Genomic DNA, 21,139 nt, shown 5'->3' with positions numbered 1-21,139 from the left:
TGGAATCCAAGCTCTAATTCTTGATACACTAAAAAAAAAGGAGTTGCTTCTATTAAGGGGAGGAAAAATCCCCTGAAATTCAGTCATGACTGAAAAACCAGGCTGTTTGAGACATGTTGAGCTGGTTGTATAATGTTAGCCGTGGCACTGGAAAAAAATGGTGCACTTTTCTATAGCCTTTTCTCCTGTGGACTTTTAACTGGCACTTAAACAAGACTAAATATTGGCTTGGTTTCAAGACAGGTACTGTTAATGATGTGTTAACTGTGAGTTGCACTTAGTAAACAAATCAGGTAGAAAAAATATTTAAATGTTAATATTGATCTTCTAAAAGCTTATGTTCTCCACTGAACTATTCTTGGTGATGTCTTGAGAAGAGGAGTTGCAAGACAGATAAGAAATGAAGAAAGCTGTTGACTTGGATATATTTCATTTTTAACTGAGGGCTTTCTGGGGCCAACTTGACAAGTGTCCCTCCCTGATACTTTGATTTCTGCTTGTACTTAACACTGTGTGAATGTTCTTTCTGGTTTGTTCCTTGTGATTGTGAAACGTGTAACTGAGCAGTAAACCACCTGTGTCCCTTTCTCAGGGCATCCAAGGGCAGGGGATTGCTTGGCAAGTGGAACAGAGGATTAATACCTTGAGTGCAATTCCTGTGTTTACAAGAGAGACTCTGGGATCTTGTTCAAGCACAAGTTTCATTTCCTTATTGTAATGTGTCTCAGGCCAAATGGGAGTTGTGCAACAGTGTTTGCCCAGGGCTCTGGCCACCGAGTTCTGACTTGTTGAATAACAATGACATGAAATGGTGACCTTATCAACATGGTATCTTTAAAGTAAATAAAACTGACTTTCTTGAAGAATGATAGTTCTTACTGAAGTTGTGTTCTACTGTAGTTGCCACAGTTCCATCTCAGAGGTTGGGGTTTTTCTGCTTGGTTTTCCTTGCTCTGGCATAGGTCTGATGTATAAATCATGTGTGTGGTCTGTGGCTGAGTAGAGTCACTCAGAGGATCACTCCTGTTTTGGAGGCCTGAGAAAGCAGCTCTTCACTCAGTAATTAACTGACTTGGGTCACCTCCTGGGGGAGAGCAGCAAGATGGTGAATGTCATGTGTCATCTTTGGACCCACCAACATCAACTGCTGGTAATCTGGCTAAGCAGGTGTCACCAGGTATGTTCACCTCTGTCTGGGAAGGTGAGGCAAGGGAGCAGCAGAGGCTGGAACTGGAAGCCTTTGATCATCTGTGGGCTGCTGTGACTTAGGATATTTCCTGTGGAGCTGAGAGTGCATTTCAGGCTGGCACTGATGCAAGGGTCACCAGGAGAAGAAGCCTGCAACTGGATGGACTGTAGCTGCCTGTCTGTTAGATCTTCTGTGCTTATTTTTGTCCAGTGGGAATGGAGAGCCAGCAGCAACACTTCTGTCCCTTGGTGTGCAGAGGGAAAGGGTTTGAGATGAGCTAACAGATGTTGAGTGCCTCTTAGTTTGGGGAATAGGGAACCACTGTGGAAGCTCTTGGTGTCTCTCACCCTTGGTGTGTATCCTACTCAAAGCGTTCTCACGAGTAAACTTGCTTCTCACACTACTTTATGCCTGAATTATTGTGGACAATAGTAGTGCCTTAAGACCTGACATGACCGGAAAAGAAACCTGGCCTGGGAAAGACTTCAGTTCTTGATCTGATAGAAACAAACCCTGCATTGCTAACTTCTTAAAGAAAGAGAGAATTAACTAGCCAGCACTGGGGCACTTTATGCACTTCACATGTGGAAAACAGGTTCTGGTTCTGGAATGTCTGAACTGTATGGTGACGGTGCAAAAAACATCTCCTGTGGACAGCATTTTTGAATGGAAATGTTTGATTCAAGTGTGTTAACCAGCTTGTGTTGTAATCCCCTTTGTTATTATCAAGTGTTTCAGAAGCTTGGGAGAAGGATGCTTTGTGGTACTCTCAAATGTAAGAAGGAAGTGTCATGAATGTAGTACAGCTGGCTGGTGAGCTGTACTTGGTGCCTTTGGCCATCTTGCATTTATTCACACTAATGATTTGTGGGATGAAGATGGGCTAGGATGGCCTTTTGCTTCCCTCAGCTTAATACTGCAATTCCCAGAAGGAACACAAGAATTGAGGTAACACTCCAGGTTTCATAGATGGGCTGTGTGATAAGTGGAGATGTTGGGCAATGTTGCCTGAAGCTGTTTCAGGCATTTGGCTCCTGTGGAAGAATCTCCATGAGCTGTCGCCTGGGATCTCAGGATGGAGTTCTGGTTCAGGTCATCTCGTTAACAGTTGTGCTGAATGTTATACAGCTCATGTGTGCTGTTGGTGTGATTAAGTCACTTGGTTTTTGTGTCTCTGTGGTAACCCCTCCCAAGCCACTGCAGGCCTGTTCTTTGTGCAGGGACTCAATAAAAGTGAGTACAGTCCTGTAGCAGCTTCCTTCTGCCTTCCAGACTTCCCACATGTGGCAACCTGGTGATGTCTTCCAATGGTGGCTGCAGGTGTCTGCCTTGGGATAAGAGGGGCTGTGTTATGTGGCCTGTGTTGTCCCAGCTCTGTGGATCTTGCAGCAAACCAGCTGGCTGTGTGCCAGATGCAGTGCCATGGGAGTCATCCGGAGCCTTGGACAATCCCTGGGAATGCCCTGCTGCAGTAGATGCTGCTGGATGTGCACGGCATCACAGTGGACGTGTCATGTCCTGGCAGGAGCAGACATGGGGGATGATGATTCATTTAGTGGTTTTTTGTGTTGTGTACTGCTTCCAACAGGGTTTCAAACCTCTGCAAGTTCTGTACCATGGCTGTGGAGCTCTTGGACCACTGTGCAGTCTGGGCCTTTCAGTGAGACACAGAACTTAAGAAGAACTTAATAATACCAGACCAGAAAAAACAAAAAAGACTTGAACTGCTTTTAGAACTTGAAAAACTCAACTGGCAGTAGCTCGTGTTTCTTTGGCAACTGATGTTGATGGTTTAAAAGTGCCCAGCCCTGCGTGCAGTGATCTGGGTGTTGTAAAGTGTTTCAGTTTTAGGTAACTTGGCAGAGTAAGTTCTTGTCAATATCTGTATTCATTGAAAGCTTCACTGATGTTATTCTGTACCTTCTTGGCTGTGGTTTCAGTTATTCATAGTGCTTGCTGATTGCAGGTTCAGGATATTTCCCTGTATCAAGATCATCTAAAACCTCAGCTATTCTAGATACCCCTTCTAAAGTAACCTGAAATTGTTCACCCATCAAAAGTATAAATGGTATGTCTAAGTTCTGCCAAGGGTCTGCCTTTTCTCTCCAAAATTCTTTACTGGGTTGTTTTTTTTTTCAAGTTTTCCCAAATCTTGCAGCAGTCATGGGCACGTTGCACTATTTTTTTATATTGCTCTTTAATCTCTGGAGTAATTATTTAAAAGAATGTTAGCAATAGTGCCAGACACAAGCGTGGTATTCTTCCATTTTTGTTGCTCTTGAAAATAGAGGTGGTAAGACGTATAAATCCATTACAGTGTTGAGCAGCTGCTGCCCTGGCTGTTGTTGGAGAACTAGTGCAGATTTAGTTGCAGCCTGCTGCTAATCCTTGGGCTGACATGTGGCAAATTGTTATGAAATGATGGTGGCAGTATGTTCCCAATTCCAAGGGAGCTTAAAGCTCTTATGCCCCACTCTTGGGCTACCCCCACGATACCCTAAAAAGAAGAAACAGCAGAAGGCATGTAATTACTGCAGTTGTTAGAGGGAATTCATCCTCTTATAATCCTGTGTCTCGAAAAAGAACATCGGAACAGAAAATTTCCTTGAAGATTGGGATCTTCTTATATGATTAAAGATGTTCCACCTGGCTCGCATTTGAGGCAAGAACAATTGTTCCCTACAAGCTGCAAACCTGATTAGAAGTGTGGTAATCTGAGCAGCACATTGCAAACAGATGTTGCCCCCAGTGTGCAGCAGTGCTGTATAAATATGTATCTGAATGTCTCTGCAGTGGTGTAGCCTGACAAGAGTGCATGAAATCAATGTGACACAACACTTGAGGCTGGAAATCTGTTTGGCCAGAGCATCCAATTGTCATTAAGCAGGAGCTTTTCCCTTTTGGGGGATTGCTTGTGTGTAGTGCTCTCTTTCATTTGCTGATTTCATTAGCAGTGAAACGGGCAACTGTAGTGTAGAAAACCAAACTATTCTATCTTAGTTTAAAATATGGTAGTTCTAGTGAGGGTATTTTTGTTTGTTTGGATTGGTTTTGGTTCTTGTCTGATGCGGTTTGATCCCTGTTCCTGGGACTAACATGAAGCCACTGCAGCTGCAAAGGTGGGTGCAGAGATGGTTTGTTCCCTCAGAGTTGGCCAGGTAGGGCTAAAAGTGTGCAATATGAGCATCTTTAAGTAGTTTCTGCTTGGAGCAGGTGGCTCTGGTTTTTTCTATCCTCAACACACACAGAAGGATAAAGGAAGATACTTGTTCTCTCCTGACACACTGCAGTGTGGGAGCAGTGATATCACTGTTCTGGAAATCCTCTTTGGAGTACAGGACTTCTCTTCAAATCTACATATGAGGAGCAGTTGCTGTTCACAGCATCATCTGTGTGCCAGTTGCCTTCCAGGTGACATGGTCCATGTAAGGTCATACCTGCTGGCTCTGCAACTCTGATAATAGTGAGCTCCTAGTGGGGATTTGAGTTTGTACTCACTGTTGGATAATTTCCAGTCTGTACCTAATACCTAGACACTGGATTTGTGCTGCAATAACCAAGTCACATTGTTAACTCCCACAAGGAGACTGGACAAGGAGCAATCTCAGTTGAAGAGGTAGAAAATTGGAAGCCTTCTTCAGAAACCACTGAGCTGAGATACAGTTATTGACTGTGCTGTGGTGCTGTTAGAACAAGAAAAAGTCCTCTTGCTGTGTCTTGGAGTGGCCTCAAAATTAAGATATTTTGGACTATGCTTTCTCATGTGCAGGGACTTTTACCAGCCTGCACCTAAGGCTTCCCCTTTCCTGCTGACTGCCTCATTCCTGCCTGCATGAAGTCTGGTGTGTGCCATGGCATTGCCCTGAGTGGAGCAAGAGCCCGCAGAGCTGACCAGGGCCAGGACACACTGCTGTGGGCAAAGTAAAAATGAACATGTACATCAAACTTCCAGTGTTCTCATTGCCTTTCAAGCTCTTAGCCTGTGTCTGCCTCTGTCAGCCAGGAAGGTGCTCAGTATTTCCTTGAAGAGAGGTTCAGAGCTCCAAGTACAGGGGGAAAGCACCTGGCCACTGTGTTGCTGTGGATGCATGTCTCCAGCAAGAGGGATGGCTTGGTCAGTTGGTCTTGGCTTCATCAGAGTTCCTCTGGAGGTTGTGCTTGTTAGACTGAAGAGGGGAAACCTTAGGGTAAAAGGCTGGGTTGTCGTGATGCCCAATTCCCAAGATGCTGTGTGTTGCCAGCATGAATCGCAGTTGTGAGTAGCAGGTGGGTGTGTTGGGATGCTGGAGCAGCTGGGGTGCCTGTGCGTAGTGTGTGCTGTGGGAAATGTCCTCTTTGCTGTGCTGTCTGTCTGGAGAGCTCTGGGGCTGGGAGCTGCACCTTGTGTGCCTGATGCAGCTCAGCTGCTTGGGGGAGAGGTTGTGCTCTGTCTCATCAGTGCCTGTTTCAGTGTGTTTTCTAGGGACTCTGACTGTGGCAGCACTTCACCAATTATACTTCAGCCTGCTGAGAAGTCAGGTGTGTTAGGTAACACTGTGATTCAGTTCTTCTTTGAAAAAAATGCTGTATTAGTTGTTTACTGCATATTGAGATGAAATGCAAAGGTCTAACCATTCTGTGGGACTATAAACTCTTGTGGATATGGATGCAGAGAAAAGGTCTGGGCTTTTTGTTGTGGAAGTGGTATTAACATCAGAAGTAGTCCCTTTTTCTTTTAAATCTATTTGCATTTATGCTAACATTAGTGTTCAGTAAATATTGAAAACAGCAGGATTTGGAGGCTGGGGGGGGTTATTTAGTGCCATGTGAAGGCTGTACCTTTGGGAAATCTAAAGTAAGCAGCAGAATAATCCAGATTCTAATTTAGTGGGTAAAGCAAATATGTAGCATTTAAAATTACAGTAGATAAGAAGCAATCTGACACTAGAAGGCAAGAAGAAACAGCTCAAAGCCCTAATCACCTGATGGTTTTAGTCATTCTGGTCATCTTGTTTTTAAATCCTTACATAAATTGTATTGCTGCTGAATTTTGATTATTTTATGTGTAGCTGGAAAGGAGTGAGGAAGCTGATGGATGAGGAAATTGCTGTTAATTTCCTTTTAAAATGGAAGAAGTGGTTCTTGTAAAACTGGAGCATAGAAAGTAAAGATTCTGACTTGACCTAGAAGTTGCACACTAGTTTCCCCATGAAAGAAGGAATTAGCTGAGAAAATAATTTGGTATATTGCAAGAACAAGAATTGTGAGGTGGATTCTGGCTGAAGATGACTTTTGGAGAAGTAGCAGATGCCTCTAGCCATCCCTGGCTTTTTCCATCCTTTGAGCACATGGAGTGGGTTAAATGTCAGTTTGTGTTACAAAGCCCTAAGTGAAAGTCATCGGTTTTGCTTGGTGAGGTCAGGGGTGCAGTGCTGTGGGTAGAGCTCTCTAATAGCTGCTTCCACAGGAGCAGCCCTGTCCCCAGCTGCTGTCAGGTCCTGGAGACATGAGAGGCTTGTCCCCAGTGCCAGGGTGCCTGGCAGCCTCTCTGGGCAGTGGCACACAGGCTGTAGGCAGTGGCTCTGGGCCTGCCAGGAGGTGAATTCTCACTGCTGTTGCTGGCATTACATCTGACATTATGCACCCTGTCTGTGGCCAAGAGGATATTCCAAGGGCAAGTGTGTTTCACCTAGAAGAGATCTGAGTGGTTTGATTTTCCTCCTGCTCTTTCCTTTCCACTAGAAATCACAGTCAGTTACACTCCTGAAAACATCTCCCCACATCATGGGGCTTTTACACAGGGAGAAACTGGGTGTGCCTAGTGATGAGAGCAGTGCCACTGCCACTGTGCAACCTCCCCTGCTCTGCCTGCTCTTGCCATCTTTTTTTTGTACCTCTGCAAATTTTTAACTGTTTCCAGTGTTCCCAAGATAACCACTCCACAAAAGACTCATCAGTGAGTTGTTCCTTCAGTTCTAGTTATCAGTGAATAGTAGGGGGGAAGATGACAGAGGAAAACAAGTAGATAAATTTCCTTGCCGTAGAGAAGCTGAGCTGACAGGTTGCATTTAGACACCAAGCAGAAAGTGTTGGTCTCAAACTTGAGGAAAAGCAAGAGATTTTGTGCCTCAGTTTCTACAGAAGTTAGAAGGGACTGCTCTCATGGCTAGAGCATTGTGTGTCAGAGCAGACTATCAAAGCAGAAGCACATAAAAAAAATAGCTTGTCTGCTTAAAAAAAAATACAGAAAACTAGTGTGGAAATTCTGCTGTCTCCCATTTCCCCAGAGGAGAGAGGCTGTATAATGACTGGATTTGAAAAGCTGTCTCTAGAGATCTGTTTTAGCCATTGACCCCTTCTGTGTGCCCCCCAAATACTGGTACTGTATGTCCAGGCACCTTGTGCTTTAGAAGTAAAGCTGGCAGCTCTGTCTGTTGATTTTATGTGCGTTGTTTGAAATGTCAGATGTGATTTTTAGCTTGTTTCGCTCCCTAAGTACAGGATATATGTTTGCATCAGCTCCTGGAGTGTGTGGCTGTGGAGTGTGTGGAGAAAGTTTTGCCTTTCTGTGTTTTAAGTTTTCATTTGCTTTTTTCTTTGGACCCGCAGGTTCCCCTGGAAAACAAGTGGATAACTCAGCCAGCAATCAAGGAAATAACTTAGGGACCCCAACAAAGGCTGGAAAACTGAGCCATGCATTTAGAGATCCTCAGGCAGGGAGGAAAAGTGCAGAGGGACACGTGACAAAAGGTGGTGAGGAGTCAGAGAGCGATTTTGAATCGGATCCTCCTTCTCCCAAGAGCAGTGAGGAAGAAGAAGAACAGGAGGATGAAGAAGTCTTGCATGGAGAGAACGGGGACTTCAATGATGACAACGATACAGAACCAGAGAATTTAGGTCACCGACCTCTGCTCATGGATTCTGAGGAAGAAGTGGAAGAAGAGGAGGAAGAGAAGCAGAGCTCTGATTCCGATTGTGACCGAACCAAGCAAAAATGTGTGGAAGGGCTCCTGGGCACTTGGTTCAGAGATGGGATGGGCAGCAGTGAAATCACAGAGCCCACTTTGGTGCCTATGTCCCTGCCTGAGGTACCGAGCACTCTGATCAATTCTGGCCAAGAATTTGATGTGTTTGGAGCTGTGCCCTTTTTCACACTGCAGCCTCAGGCAAGAGAGAAAGTGGACAAAGATGTTTCTTCTCAGGTGGCTTTTCCCAGCCTAAGCCAAGAGCAGGATGACTTTGATGTTTTCATAAAAGCTCCCTTCAGCAAAAAGATGCCACAGCGAGATGGGCAGGGGTCAGGGATGGAGCCTCTGCTCTCCCCCAGCTCTCCGCGGAGTGTGGATATCTTTGGTTGCACCCCATTTCAGCCGTCCCTCGTCCCCAAGTCTGCTGGGAGCAGACAGGACCTGTTTGGGCTGGTTCCGTTTGAGGAGATCACAGGCAGCCAGCAGCAGCAGAAGGTGAAGCAGCAGCGCAACCTGCAGAAGCTGTCCTCCCGCCAGAGGCGCATGAAGCAAGAGGTGCCCAAGAACAACGGGAAGCGCCACCATGGCACTCCCACCAGCACCAAGAAGGGGCTGAAGCCCAGCTACCGCACCCCGGAGCGCGCCCGCCGGCACAGGAAGGCTGGCCGCAGGGACTCGCAGAGCAGCAATGAGTTCCTGACCATCTCGGACTCCAAGGAGAACATCAGCGTGGCCCTGACCGACAGCAAGGATCGAGCCAACCCGTTGCAGCCCGACGAGGCGCTACTGGATCCCTTCGGGGCCAAACCCTTCCACCCGCCGGAGCTGATGCGCCATGCCCAGCACCAGGGCTTTGGGGACAGCCGCGGGGACCATGGCACGGTGGTGGTGGCTGGCAGGCCCAGGCAGAGCTCCTTACACGGGGCCGTTCACGGCGGGGATGGGCTGAAAACAGATGACTTTGGTGCCGTGCCCTTCACAGAGCTGGTGGTGCAGAGCACAGAGAGCCAACCACAGCAGGCACTGGAGTTAGATCCCTTTGGAGCAGCTCCATTCCCTTCTAAACAGTAGAGGCTTCCAATGGGTTCCCCCCACTATACCTCTCCAAGTCCCTTAGTAAAGGTTTAGTGGAGTCATTTATGTGGTTGAAATGCTAGGGGCCTGGGTTGTACAGCTTATTCAGGGTGAGGAGGCAGTGGCCTGCTTGCGTGGTGGAATTGCAAATAATGGCTAATTCTGAATTGGATCTTTTTGAGAAAGAGAAAAAAAAATCAGAAGTGTTGTTTCCTTCTGGCAGATGGCTCCCAGAATGTAATGAGTAATTGGATATGAATCCCTGTCACTGACTTGGGGCCCTGGGACATACTGTTGTTTGTGCACTTTGGTCTTGCCTTTCCATCCCTGTGCCATGTGCCCCATTGGAGTGGAAGAGGCAGGGAGCACATGGAAAATGCTTCCTACATGTACAGGAGGCTGATGAACTGCGGTGCTTCTTTGTGTCTCTGCAGACCTAAGAACCAAGACATACTGATATCCAGATTATGTGCTGGAAATGGCCAAGTCTTTGCTTCCTAGGTGAAAACTACCTTTATTAATCATAAAAATAAAGCAGCCACATCCTCAAGGGGTTGTGGCCCAGAATTCCAGAGCACAGCTATGGCTTGGGACCTTGCAGACATCTATGCAGCTGCAGAGATGAAAGGCAGATGTTTTTTTTATGTGCCTAAATGGTCAATTTTGAATTATTTTTTTTAATAGTAAGTGCCGTTAATGTAAAGTAGCAAACTGGAATTGTAGAGTCAAAACTCAAGAAGCAGGTGATTGACTGATGTGTGAGAATGTGTGGGGGAGTGAGCCAGCAGGGACATGACTGGGATTGCAGCACTTTGGGAGACTCCTCAGCACACTGGAAGAGGGGCTGTCCTTGGGCACGTGGAGTGCTTCAGATGACTTGTGGAGTTGACTGTGAGGTACAACCATTGGATTGGTTTGATTACACCTTGGGATTTGTGTCTGTTTTCCTCTTGGATTTTGATTGAAAAGAAAATGTCCTCTCTGTTGGTTTTTTACCACAATAGTTTTATGAGATGACTGTAACCTGATGCTCTTTTAAGGGTCGCTAAATGCACTGAGCTTTGGAGATGCTTTCCACCCTGGCTGTGTTCCAGCAGGAGCTGCTGGCTGCCAGACCACCGAGCTGCATTTCACCCCTTGGAGCCTTTTGGGAGGGAGCCCTGTCCTGCTGCCCAGGAGTGCTGGGAGGCACCTTGGATGATGGCAGGAGGTGTGACCACTGCCGAGCACAGTGTGTGCTTCCTGTGGTGCAGGAGGTGCTGGTGTGTGCAGAGACAGTCCCTTGGGACAGCCCAGCCTGGGTTCCATGGCCATCCTCATGGGGACACAGAAGGAGGTGGCTCCTCAGCTTGTCCCACCTTTCTGTCCTGCTCCACTGGAGGCTGAGGAGTTGGTAGCTGGGTGTTTGCACAGGGGGGACATCCCTGTTTGTGTGTGGGTGTCCTCACATGCCCCCCTGTCACAGGTGAAGTGAAATATGCAGGGTTGTGAGCTTTTTTCCCCCCAATGCCTCCTGCTGGATATTCAGGAGATGATGGGGGCATTTGGTCCCTTTCAATATTCACTGAAAACACATTGAAAACAAATCATGAGACTTCTTTGGGATCAGTTGGATAAAATGCCCCCTAGGATATATGTGAGATTGCTTCCCTTAGCTCTGGAATCTGAATGTAGCTCATAGTGATGGTGTACAGATAGCTACCTTCACCTTCCTCAGTTTCACTTCTCACAGGGTCCAAGTGGGGCATTCCAGCTGTGCCTGCTTCAGTGTGCCTTTTCCAGGCTTAGGAGATAAGCCCTTGGGAGATTGAGTAGAAATGTTTCAACACAGGACTTTCCAAGCTTTATTACTGCTCTTCTCACCTGTTTGGTGCCAAAGGCTGCAAGAAGCACATGCCAATTTTTGTAGCATTTCTGACACTCAGGTTAACAGTCTTTTTCCCTTTTTTTAATCTCTGTGCATGCTTACGAGCTGCCCTTCTCAATGTCTTTCAGAGCTGTTACCTGCCTTAAGAGCCCTTGGAACACAGCAAGATGACAAATGTGGCAGTGAGGTGGCTAGTCCTCACCAAAGCCAGGCTGTTGCTGTCTTCCCAGTGGAAAAGCAGTGGGAAGGGTTAACAATGCACAAGGCCCTGGAGCTTGGCTCCAGGGCCCAGGAGGAGAGGTGGGGGCTGTTGTACATGCAGGGCGGAGGCTGGGCACCAGCAGACCCAGTGTGGGCAGAAGCCATCAGGTAAATTACAGATAGGAAATGTGTTCAGTACTGTTGGTTTACCCTGGGGCTCCAGGCTGAGGAGGGCTGCAGGGGGCTTGGGCAGAGGGTCTCTATGCACTTACACTGCAGCACAGCCAAGCTGGAGGGAGAGACAAGGCACAGGCAAACTGCAGACCCCACAGACTCTAGAGCTGGCACAAGTTATGGCCCATGATATTTGCCTACTAATGGCCTTAACAAACCTGGTTCTTCACACTTGTTACACCAATCAGGTTTTTGATTAAATTTCCCTTTTTTTTCTTTAGTTATTTTGTTCTTTCTCATGGTCAATGTGAGATTGGTGCACCCTGCTAGGCTGACTATTCCTGGTGTATGTAGTTTATACACAACTGAACCCAAGCTTGGGGTTGTTTTCAGCCACTATCCACTATTTAAAGGAGGTGAAATGTGTGACTGTCAGGGAATGGGGTATCCTTTGCCTTTTTTCAGGGTGTGTGGAGTGCAATGTGACCTTAGTAGAAATCAAAAAGGCCTTTTTGCAGTAGTCATGTACATGCTGCCTGTGGTAGCAAAAGGGCAAGGTAAGGGGTTGACAGTTCCCTTCCCAGACAGAAATCCCAGTGGGTTTTTACAGCTTCTCCCTCTGCATGCTGAGGGACTGAAGCACAGGCCTTGTAGGATGAGCTGCTGGAGAGAGTGTCTGCCCCGAAGTGCTAAGAAGCACAACCTCTTTTAAGTGTTTGTGGTGATGGAAGGAAAAACCAGGTAGTTGTGTTTGTCTGTGGACTCAAAGGGCCCTTAGGTGTGTAATTAATGCTGTGGTGGGGGGCTCTGTGAGCACCAGTGTTGGAGGAAAAAGCTTATTATCAATTCTGGGTGTCCCAGTTAGTAAAACCAAGTACTGTGAAAATAAGTTGATATATTTGCTACTGTGAGACAAAGAGTTTATCTGGAGTTTTTTATACTATATGGTGTATTTTTATATATCCAAGGAGTATATATAAAATATACACATGCTCGCACACATCATGTACCCCTTGGAGTTGCTGTAGTGTCGGTAACCCAGCAGCCACAATCATGTTTGTGACTTGAGTGAGTATGAGTTAAGCACCAAGGGTGGCTGCTGTGCTACTGTTCCATAGAGCTTATTTTGAAAGGAAATCAAGAAGATGGTGTGTATGGTAAAGTTGTGACTGAGGCATCACCTACTATTAAAGAGCATAAAAACGATTTTAAAATTGCTGGCATTCAGCTTTTAAGTGCACTTGCCTGAACTACACTTCCACTTCTTGTTAGACTTGGAGTTTCTAAAGCTTTTTTGTGTACTACTAAAGCCAGAACTTTTAACATTTTTTGTGAAGCTGATGTATATCATAAAACCCTTGGAGTTGTTAAATAAAGGAACCTGGTAACAGTGCCTTTTCAGGTCTCTTCAACAGTGCATGGTGAAGTGTTTGTGTGTAGGCTTTCATTTACTCATTATAAGCACTGTTGCTGCTGCTGAATGATTTTTTAGCTGCCATGTAAGTATCTGTGACTCTCATAAAACTGTTTTAAGTAGTTGTATTTGCTGCCCAATCATCCTGCTGTGTCCAACTGGTTGAAAATCCTTCAGTTCTGTGTTACTCCTTAAAGCCTTCCTGCAGAAAGGTCATGTGTGGGTCCCAATGGCACTGGACTGAGATCTGCACTTGTGGACAGAACTATAATGTGGTGTGAGCCCCTTCCTGCAGTTGTTTACTGGAGCATGGTGTTTGGATGCTCCTTGTATTGATTTTTACTCTTGTGTGAGATGAAGTAAGAATGGAAACGGTCAAGAACAGATACAGCAGCAGCAGGACTCTGTTAACAAAGAGTACTGGTAGTAGGCTGAAAAGCTGAGCTCATCAGCAAATTCAGCTAGAGAGTGTCCCCCAAAAATCCCTGTTTGTGGCACACGTTCCATGGCTGAGCCATTGGCATCGGCTGTTTTGCTGCATGAGGTGCAGGAATGACGTTAGTCCAAAGAAAAAGCCAATGAACTGGAATTTATTTATAATTCAGTATGTACATCAAAGATCATCATGCAGCTTCATAAATTGTGTCAGGTAAAAATGCACAGCTTGGCAATCAGTTTTCTTATCTGGTGAAAACTGCTGGAGAAGTTGAGTTTCCATTATAAAAATACATTAGCAAATGATCAAGTCAGTAATATTACAGATACATTATTGAGATATTACTGTACACATAACACTGGAAACAGACTTTTACACTTGCAAGTTCCTTGTCAGGCTTCAGTAGTAGTAATTAGTGCACTTGAAACTTGCTTGGCTGTCAAGTTAAAAAATTATAAAAAAAAATCAGTGTTTACACTGAAAGGCTGAAAACTCTAGGAGCTGAATCATTAATGCAGAGTCAGTTTTGCCAATACTTCTTTCTGGCGTTAAAGAAGATCAACAGAAAAGCACCACAACCACCCTCTGACCTAAACAGACAGCATCCCCGTCCAGCACATCAGGAGGAGTTCCCATCCTGCCTTCTCTGTGCCTGAGGCGTGCAGGTGCCTGTCTGTAACTTTCCACCTCCACTCCATGTCTCCTTGGCATGCCCTGACCAGAAACCAAGTCCTGCTCCTCTGCCTTAGCTCAGAGGGAGGCAGCTTTGGGCAACCAACAGAGTCTGCCTGCCCTGGGCTAGTCACTGCACAGAGCCAGCCTCTCCCAGTGCATTGAGGGAAGCCTCTCCACAAGGATGTAGCCACTTAGGATTTGTCCCAACAGCATCCTTGCCTCTAACCCAGAAGTCCAAAGGATTTTAATGCTGTTTGGAAGACTGGCACCCCTGGAGCTTAATGGTGCTGGGCAGCAGCTGTGTGCTAACCAGTGTATTCCATGGCTCCCTGGTGTTCATATTATAAGGGAAGGTTCTGCAATGCATCCTGAAACTCCAAGCAGCCTTGGCACGGTGGCAGGATTGTGAAAGCAAGTCATTTTGGACAGCAGTGTGTGTGAGTGCAGTATCATCCTGCACATAGGGAAAGGCCAAAAGTCAGGAATCTGCAGCCCCAGCAGGTTCCCTGATTGCAAAACAACAACAAACATGGACACGCAGCCTTAGTGCTACTCCTGGAATACTGATTCCAGATTACTGAAGGGATCTAGAGAAATTTCTTCAAGCAATGGCACAACTGTGCCCCTCCTTGGGGTGGGCTATTTTTGAGATCTGCAATGAAGATCTAGGTGTGCAGGCCATCATGTTATCTCCCAGGGAATGGGAAGGGTCATCCAGAGCAGGACAGAAATCCAATGAATTACAGTTCATGCGTTCTTGTGTCAGTGCTGAAGCATAACACATCTTCCCTGTAAAGGCTGAAGGATGCACTACCCACAGGCCTGTGGTTCAGATCCAGGACCAGCTCCCACAGTTCCTACAATTTTACAGGCACACTGCCAAGAGTATTCTCCTAACTGTGCACACCAGCTGAAAACCTGGTGTCCAGGCCTGAGTACCCTTGGCTGAGCCATTCATGTCTGCCAAGCAACAAAACATCCTGCTGGGATCTGCGTGCCGAGTGAGCTCAGCCTCCTGCTGTCCGGCTCCAGGAGGAGCTGCTTGGTGCTTGACTGCAGGGCAGGAACTGGCTGAGAAGGAAATGCTCCTCCAACCCAGGCAGTGCTGCTGTGTTTATCAAAGCTTGCAGTAACACTCTGTCCCAGCAAAGGGGTAAGATCCCAGGAGTCAGCAAAGGAACTGCCTCAGTCTTTGACAGCACAGCTCTTGACGTGAGGCCCCCAGTCACCAATCCTCTCGTGCTGCCTCTGAAATAGAGCAGGGAAACGAGGTAAATCACTGTGCACATGTAATTGGCAACTCATCTGATTTCCACAACATCCAGATCAATGCTAAGCAGACTGAAAACCTGACAAAAGCCTGAGGAAAATGCTACTTAAGGACACGTACTGATGATGGTTTGAGACTACTCAGATTGTGACACAGAGCTGGAAGGGATCTGGCAGGACTAAGTCCAGCCTGCTCTAAAACTGCTCAAGGGCCCAGCAGCTCCCCAGAGCCTCATCCAATGCAGCAGCACAGGTGAGCAGAGTGCCTGGCATCACATCCCTGCTTTTTATAGGCACCAATCAGGATCCAGTCTGGGACAGTGACCTGAGGTTCAGGCCAGCATTCCCAAAGCCTGTGGTTGGGGTATCCTGTTCGCCCGAGGATGGCAGCAGCCATACCTTGGCTCACAGGTCGGCGTTGTACTCGGTGCAGGGCTTGCTGTGTCGGTACTGCATGATGTACACTGTGGACTGGTGCCACCAGTACAGCATCACCACTGCCAGGATGTGCCACACTTGGTGGCTCGAGCCGAGGTAGTTCAACTGGCCTGTGGGGGAGAACAGGGACATGGAGTTCAGCTGTTAAATTCCACCACGATTCCACATTGTGCAGTGCAATCAGTCTCTTGCAGAGCTCCACCACACCCTGCCCTTGAGGGGTGACAGGGAAAGTTCTTTAACGAACTTGATGGAAGTTGTCAGCCTCTTCCCACTCTTTTACTCTGTATGGGAACACAGCATGGGGAACATGGTCAGCCTGTTCTCTCCCAGGAAGTTCAGGACCCACAGCAAGGACTGTGACACTGTAGGAAGCTTAACTGAAGAAAAACAGCCAGAAGAGAATTTCCTACCTGGGAAGTATCTTTCTGGAACTTTGGAAATATAGAAGAGAAAAGCTACAGCAGCGATGAAGTACATGACAAATACCCGCGGAGCAAACTCCTGCAAAAGAAAAGCAAGCTCTCCTATTCTGTTAGAAGGCAAAACCAGAAAAAAAATGTCCCTAAAGATAAAAAAGGAAAAGGCATGACAGCACCGAATCTTCCTTCCCTGCCTGTGTTAGCTATGCACAGATCCAGTGGGGACGCACATGCCAAACTCAGGGAAAGCCTGAGTGGAAAGAAACCTCTTGTATTCCAGCTTCTTGCTTCTACATGCAAGATTCTCTGTTCAGCAGGCACAGCATGTGTCTGTGCAAGGTCGCCTGCCACTCCCCTGAGCCTGCACAGAGCAGCCAGGGTGAGGGACACTGCACTGCACATCCCACTTAGGCTGGGACCACAGCAGCTGCACACAGGACTGCTCACAGTGGGGGATCAACAACTCAGCCACCAGGTGCATCTTGTTAGCAGAATGTTTTGTTACCAAAAGTGGGCCCTTTCCCTGAAGTATGGAAACAAAATGTACCCTAGACACCATCCTGCTATGCCAGGGAAAGCCAGATGGGGAAGTGTGGGGGCACAACTGCTACTGATGATTTTTAGAGAGCCAGTGTGAAATGTCCTGTATAAAGGCCATGTCTATTTCCAAGTGGTGCTCTGCCGCATTCCACAGCAGCTCTGGACCTGGCTGAACCCTCACCCCATGGACAGCCATCCATACAGGCCAGCCCAGGTGTGTGCAGTTTGTGCTCACTATGAAAAGGAAATGTTTCTTTCAGCACCATCAGGTATTACTGGCTAACTGCACTGATTTCAGGGTGGTTCACACTGGGGCACACCAGACTGCCTTTGGCTGTACTGGGCTGCTGCTGTCACAATGTAATTCCAAGGAGTGAAACAAACAGGAAAATAGTAACATGAAAGAGCTGTTAGAGGAGGATTGCGTAGGAGACAGAGGGCTGAGCAGGTAAATGCTGATTTCTACTGCCATCCTAGGGAACAGAGGAGGAGACAAGTAATCATCCCAGTGTCTCCTGGTTGCCCTCTGGAGCTGTGGAGGCAGCCAGCCCTGAGCACTCCTGCAGCCTGACAGGCTCCTTCCTGCTCCACAGGCACCTCAGCTCCTGCCCCCCGGCCCTGGCGAGGGTGTGGTCTGCCTGCACAGGCTGCTCCGTGCCCAGGCACAGACACAGCTGGATCCTGCTCCCCTTCCCACCGTGCAGCTTTAGGGCAGCACAGCACAATGAAACTTCCCTCTCAGCACAGTTCTCAGTGTTCCCATTTGGATTGTATTGACCAAAAGAATTCTGTCCTTAGAGGAATTGTAACTACTCCTGCTTCTCCATTGTTTCCCAAGTGTAAGAGAACTCAAGGAAGATGGCAAATGAAAAGCAAAAGGGAGTCTTATTTCCTTTTTTTGTTGTTTACCTGTACAATGGATGCCCCAACACCTCCATTGAGCCAAACCCAGTGGATGGTGGGAATGATTCCGTAGCCAGACACGGAGCAGAAGATGATGGAGCGCAGTCTGTGCCACTGCTGTGTGAGGTAACTGGGGTGGATCTGAGCAAAAAACACTGCCAGGATCATGGCCAGCACAGTGATCAAATACACCTGGCGCCAATACTGAGGGTACAAAGAAACAAAGGCAAGTTTGTGGTGTGCAGAAGTCAGCTCTGGGCAGAAGGTTTCAGTGACTGAGCACAGCAGTGCTTCACCCTGTCCCTGCTGTGGGTCTGAGTGGAGGGCCCTGTGCCTATCAGCTGGCACTGAGGGGAGGGGACTGCTCCTGGGGGGCACCTGGCACCACATCCTTCATTCCAAGCACTTCCTGCACCAAATGTTTTCAATACACCTGTGCCTCACCTGTCCAGCTCAGCTCCTGGACAGCCATGCCCAGGGCAGGCCTTGAGAGGGAACTCATTTACTCATCCTCTGTTAGAAGGAGGGAAAACAAGGTTGTTTCTGCCTCACAGCAGCTATCTTGTGGGCAATACTGTTTGAATAAAGTACCTGTGATGGGACACATCCCATGACCAGCCTTAGGCACTGGATACAGGTAGGACCTGTAAAGTTTCCCTACCTTGAGAGAAATTTAAATATTTTCCTGAGGCTTGTGCAATCAACAGCTGGAAAGAAAAACCTGCATTTGCCTGTCTCAGCCAGCACAGTTCAGCTCAGGTCAGAGGGACACGTTCCAGTTCCCATCCCTGCCTCCTCGCTCCTGTTCTCTTTGGACACCTGCACAGAACCCCCTTCCTGCACACAGAAACTGCAATGAGAATACAGGAAGCAAGCCCTGCAAGGACATTGCTCCCCACTCACATTACTGCAGTAGAAGGCGTAGAACACGCCTGACACGTAGCAGCCCAGGATCCCGATGGAAATGCCCGCGTAATCCAGTGCCATCCAGCGCCGGCTGGTCTTCTCGGAGCGGTGGCAGCAGAACAGGTGGTATCCTACTGAGCAAAGCATACACACCTACGCAGAGTGCCAGAGGAGGAGGATTAGTTCCTTACAAAGGAGCAGGGAGCACAGCCAGTCCCAGCTCTGCAGCTGTGCTGTGCAGTGCACCCCAGCGCAGGCACTTGTGATCCCTGGCAGCCGACCATAAAGCTTCTCTGGCACGGGGGAGGAGGAGCAGGACACTGCAAACCATGGTAACCAGTTGTACAAGTAGCAAAAGTGGGCTCCTGAGGCCAGAGAGCTGGCAGTGCTCCAGGGAGACACATCCGCACCAGTACAGGGTGCCCAAAGCCCAGATCTGCCCTGACTGCCCAGCACTCACTGTGTGCCTTGACTGAGGGAACACACAGAAATTTAACTCTTAGGCACAGGCTGCATGTTTGCTCCTAGGCTGCCTTAATATCTTTTCCCTGAGAAGTGTTTGGTTCTCTGTGGCCTTCTGCAGGGGCAGGGAGGGGCACTAGAGCCACTTATGGCTGTACAAAGGCATCCTGTACCCTGCAGAGAACACCAACAGTGCCTTGAGCTCTCTGTGCTCTCACAAGGTGCAGGGGCCCACCAGAGACAGGCCTCAAGTCTGCTGTGCAAACACATTCCTCTGACAAGTAACAAGTGAGGCCACCAGCCCTCTGCCCTTCCCGACCATCGGGCCGCGGCTGATCCCTTGGATCCCAGGGTGCTCGGCCCTATCCAGCAGCACCTGGAGCCGCGTCAGGCCTCCTCAAGCTGCGGCAGCTCTGACACACGGCCCGGACAAACGCACTCGTGTATCACAGACTCTCTCCTGTGGCAGCTGCGTTCGGTTTTTACCCCGCGGAGCGACGCCGCCGGGCCCGCGCTGTGCCCGCACCGCGGAGGGCTCAGCGCCGCCGGCAGCCGGCGCCCACCTGGAAGCAGAAGAGGCAGACGGAGCAGATGACGAAGTCCTCGCGGGAGGCGCCGGCGGCCGGCAGCACGGCGGTCAGGTCGTAGATGCCGAGCGTGAAGAAGAGCAGGAAGCCGAGCAGGTGGCTCCAGATGTTGACGGTCTCGTTGGAGAGGATGAAGAGGCTGAGCGAGAGGAGGCACAAGGCGGGGCGGGGGTGAGCGGCGGCGGGGCCGGGGGACGCCCGGGGCCGCGGGGCGCGCTCACCTCTTGATGCAGAGGCGGGAGGGCAGGTACGCGCGGTATCCATCGGTGATGTAGGGGTTGTCCTTCAGGAACACCGGGATCTGCTCGTACGTGTAGAGCCGGATGCCGCGGGGCACCAGCACCGGCCAGTACTGGTAGCTGCCCAGCTCGATGTAGTGCGCGCTGCGCAGCAGCTTCTGGTGCATCCTGCCCGCCGCCGCATCGGACCGCCCCAAGCCGCCCTCACGGGCCGGGGCCGGGATCGGGATGGGAATCGGGATCGGGAGCGGCGCCGGGAACGACCGTGATGACGTCACTGCGCGGCGCGCGCCGATGGCGTCAAGGCGCGGCTCCGCCCCGTCCTGCCCCGGCAGTGACCGCTAAGGGGCGCCCGAGAGCCGCCTCAGAGTCCCCCGATCTCCGAGACGCCTCAGCGGCCTCGGAGCCGCCGGAGCGCCCCGGGGCGCCTCACAGCCCCCCTCCGAGCTGTTCGACTCCCGGGACCCCCGCAGGACCCCTCAGACCTCCGGGATCCTCCGAGGCGCCTTGGAGTCCCAGGTTCCCCGCGGTGCCTCAGAAGCCTCACACCCCCGGGGCGCCTCAAAGCCCTCATGTCTCTGGGACCCCTTAAACCCCCCGGAACCCTTCAGGCCCCTACCACCTCTCAGAGCCCTCAGACCCGCGGGACCCCCTGAGGTGCCTCAGACTCCCGGGACCCCTCAGAGCCCTCAGACCTGCTGGAACCCCCCAGGGCCCCTCAGAGCCCTCAGACCTCCGGGACCCCCTGAGATGCCTTGGACGCCTCAGAGCCCTGAAGTGCCTCAGACCCCTCAGACCTGCCAGGACCCCTCAGGGCATCTCAGACTCCTGTGGCCCCTCTGAGCTCTCAGACCCTCACAACCCTCTGAGACCCTCAGACTTCCAGGATCCCTTGAGGCACCTTGGACTCCTCAAAGCCCTGAGGTGCCTCAGACCTTCCGGAACCCTCCAGGACTCCTCAGAACCTCTGAACATACGGGGACTCCCTGGGGCCCCCCTCACCCTTCAGCCAACAGAAATGTGCCTTTGGGCCAGTCAGGCATTCCTCTCAGGTAGGCCTGAGGCTGCAAATCTCAGTGAGGGAGGCCAAGAATGTACCTGTCAGGTCAAACAACCCTGAGGGCTGTCATTCTCCTTGGGAATTGCAATTGCACTGTGCAAGAGCAATGCCTGGTTAATTGAGGTCATGGTTACTAGCATTTTGGGGGCTTCCCTGTGTACTCTGGGAAGTAACAAAAAATCTTAGTAGTAAGAAAGACTTCCAAAAGTTTGTATGGCCTCAGTAAGAAAAGTTGTGTGGTGTTTACCAGTTGCTTTTAATAGGGTGTTTTTTTTTTTTTTTTTTTTTTTGCTAATTAAAAAAAAAAAAAAAAAAAAAGGTGAGAGAAAGGAGAAA

The 21,139-nt window shown here is 49.1% G+C and overlaps 2 protein-coding genes across 3 annotated transcripts in view; one reads left to right on the top strand and one right to left on the bottom strand.

Moving 5' to 3' along the window:
- Positions 1–12,846, top strand: part of BMP2K (BMP2 inducible kinase) — a 48,905-nt gene extending 36,059 nt beyond the window's left edge. For both annotated transcript variants that reach the window (XM_058024581.1, XM_058024580.1), the window contains one exon: positions 7,778–12,846. In XM_058024581.1, coding sequence (XP_057880564.1) covers positions 7,778–9,207 — 1,430 coding nt within the window. In that variant the 3' untranslated portion in view covers positions 9,208–12,846. The remainder of the gene's footprint in view (positions 1–7,777) is intronic.
- A 589-nt stretch (positions 12,847–13,435) lies between these two features.
- On the bottom strand, positions 13,436–19,990 carry PAQR3 (progestin and adipoQ receptor family member 3). The gene is made up of 7 exons (XM_058025098.1): positions 19,726–19,990; positions 19,481–19,643; positions 18,453–18,608; positions 17,556–17,753; positions 16,098–16,188; positions 15,646–15,794; positions 13,436–15,225 (listed from the first exon to the last, which is right to left on the bottom strand). The coding sequence occupies exons 1-6, from the start codon at positions 19,908–19,910 to the stop codon at positions 15,652–15,654; spliced, it is 936 nt and encodes a 311-aa protein (XP_057881081.1). The 5' UTR covers positions 19,911–19,990; the 3' UTR covers positions 13,436–15,225; positions 15,646–15,651.
- Positions 19,991–21,139: the final 1,149 nt, after the last annotated feature.

This window comes from Melospiza georgiana, chromosome 5 (assembly GCF_028018845.1).
Source record: "Melospiza georgiana isolate bMelGeo1 chromosome 5, bMelGeo1.pri, whole genome shotgun sequence".
Lineage (NCBI taxonomy): Eukaryota > Metazoa > Chordata > Aves > Passeriformes > Passerellidae > Melospiza > Melospiza georgiana.
The sequence above is the reverse complement of the archived record's forward strand: the minus strand, read 5'-3'. Positions and strand labels throughout refer to the sequence as shown.

What these genes read in the sequence shown, in the direction of transcription:
- PAQR3 (XM_058025098.1), bottom strand. Translation starts at nt 19,910, where the DNA reads ATGCACCAGAAGCTGCTGCGCAGCGCGCACTACATCGAGCTGGGCAGC. An exon ending in TCCCGCCTCTGCATCAAGAG is followed by an intron (nt 19,644 to 19,725) that starts GTGAGCGCGCCC and finishes CCTCTCGCTCAG; the next exon opens with CCTCTTCATCCTCTCCAACG. An exon ending in ACGCCTTCTACTGCAGTAAT is followed by an intron (nt 17,754 to 18,452) that starts GTGAGTGGGGAG and finishes TTGTACCCTCAG; the next exon opens with TATTGGCGCCAGGTGTATTT.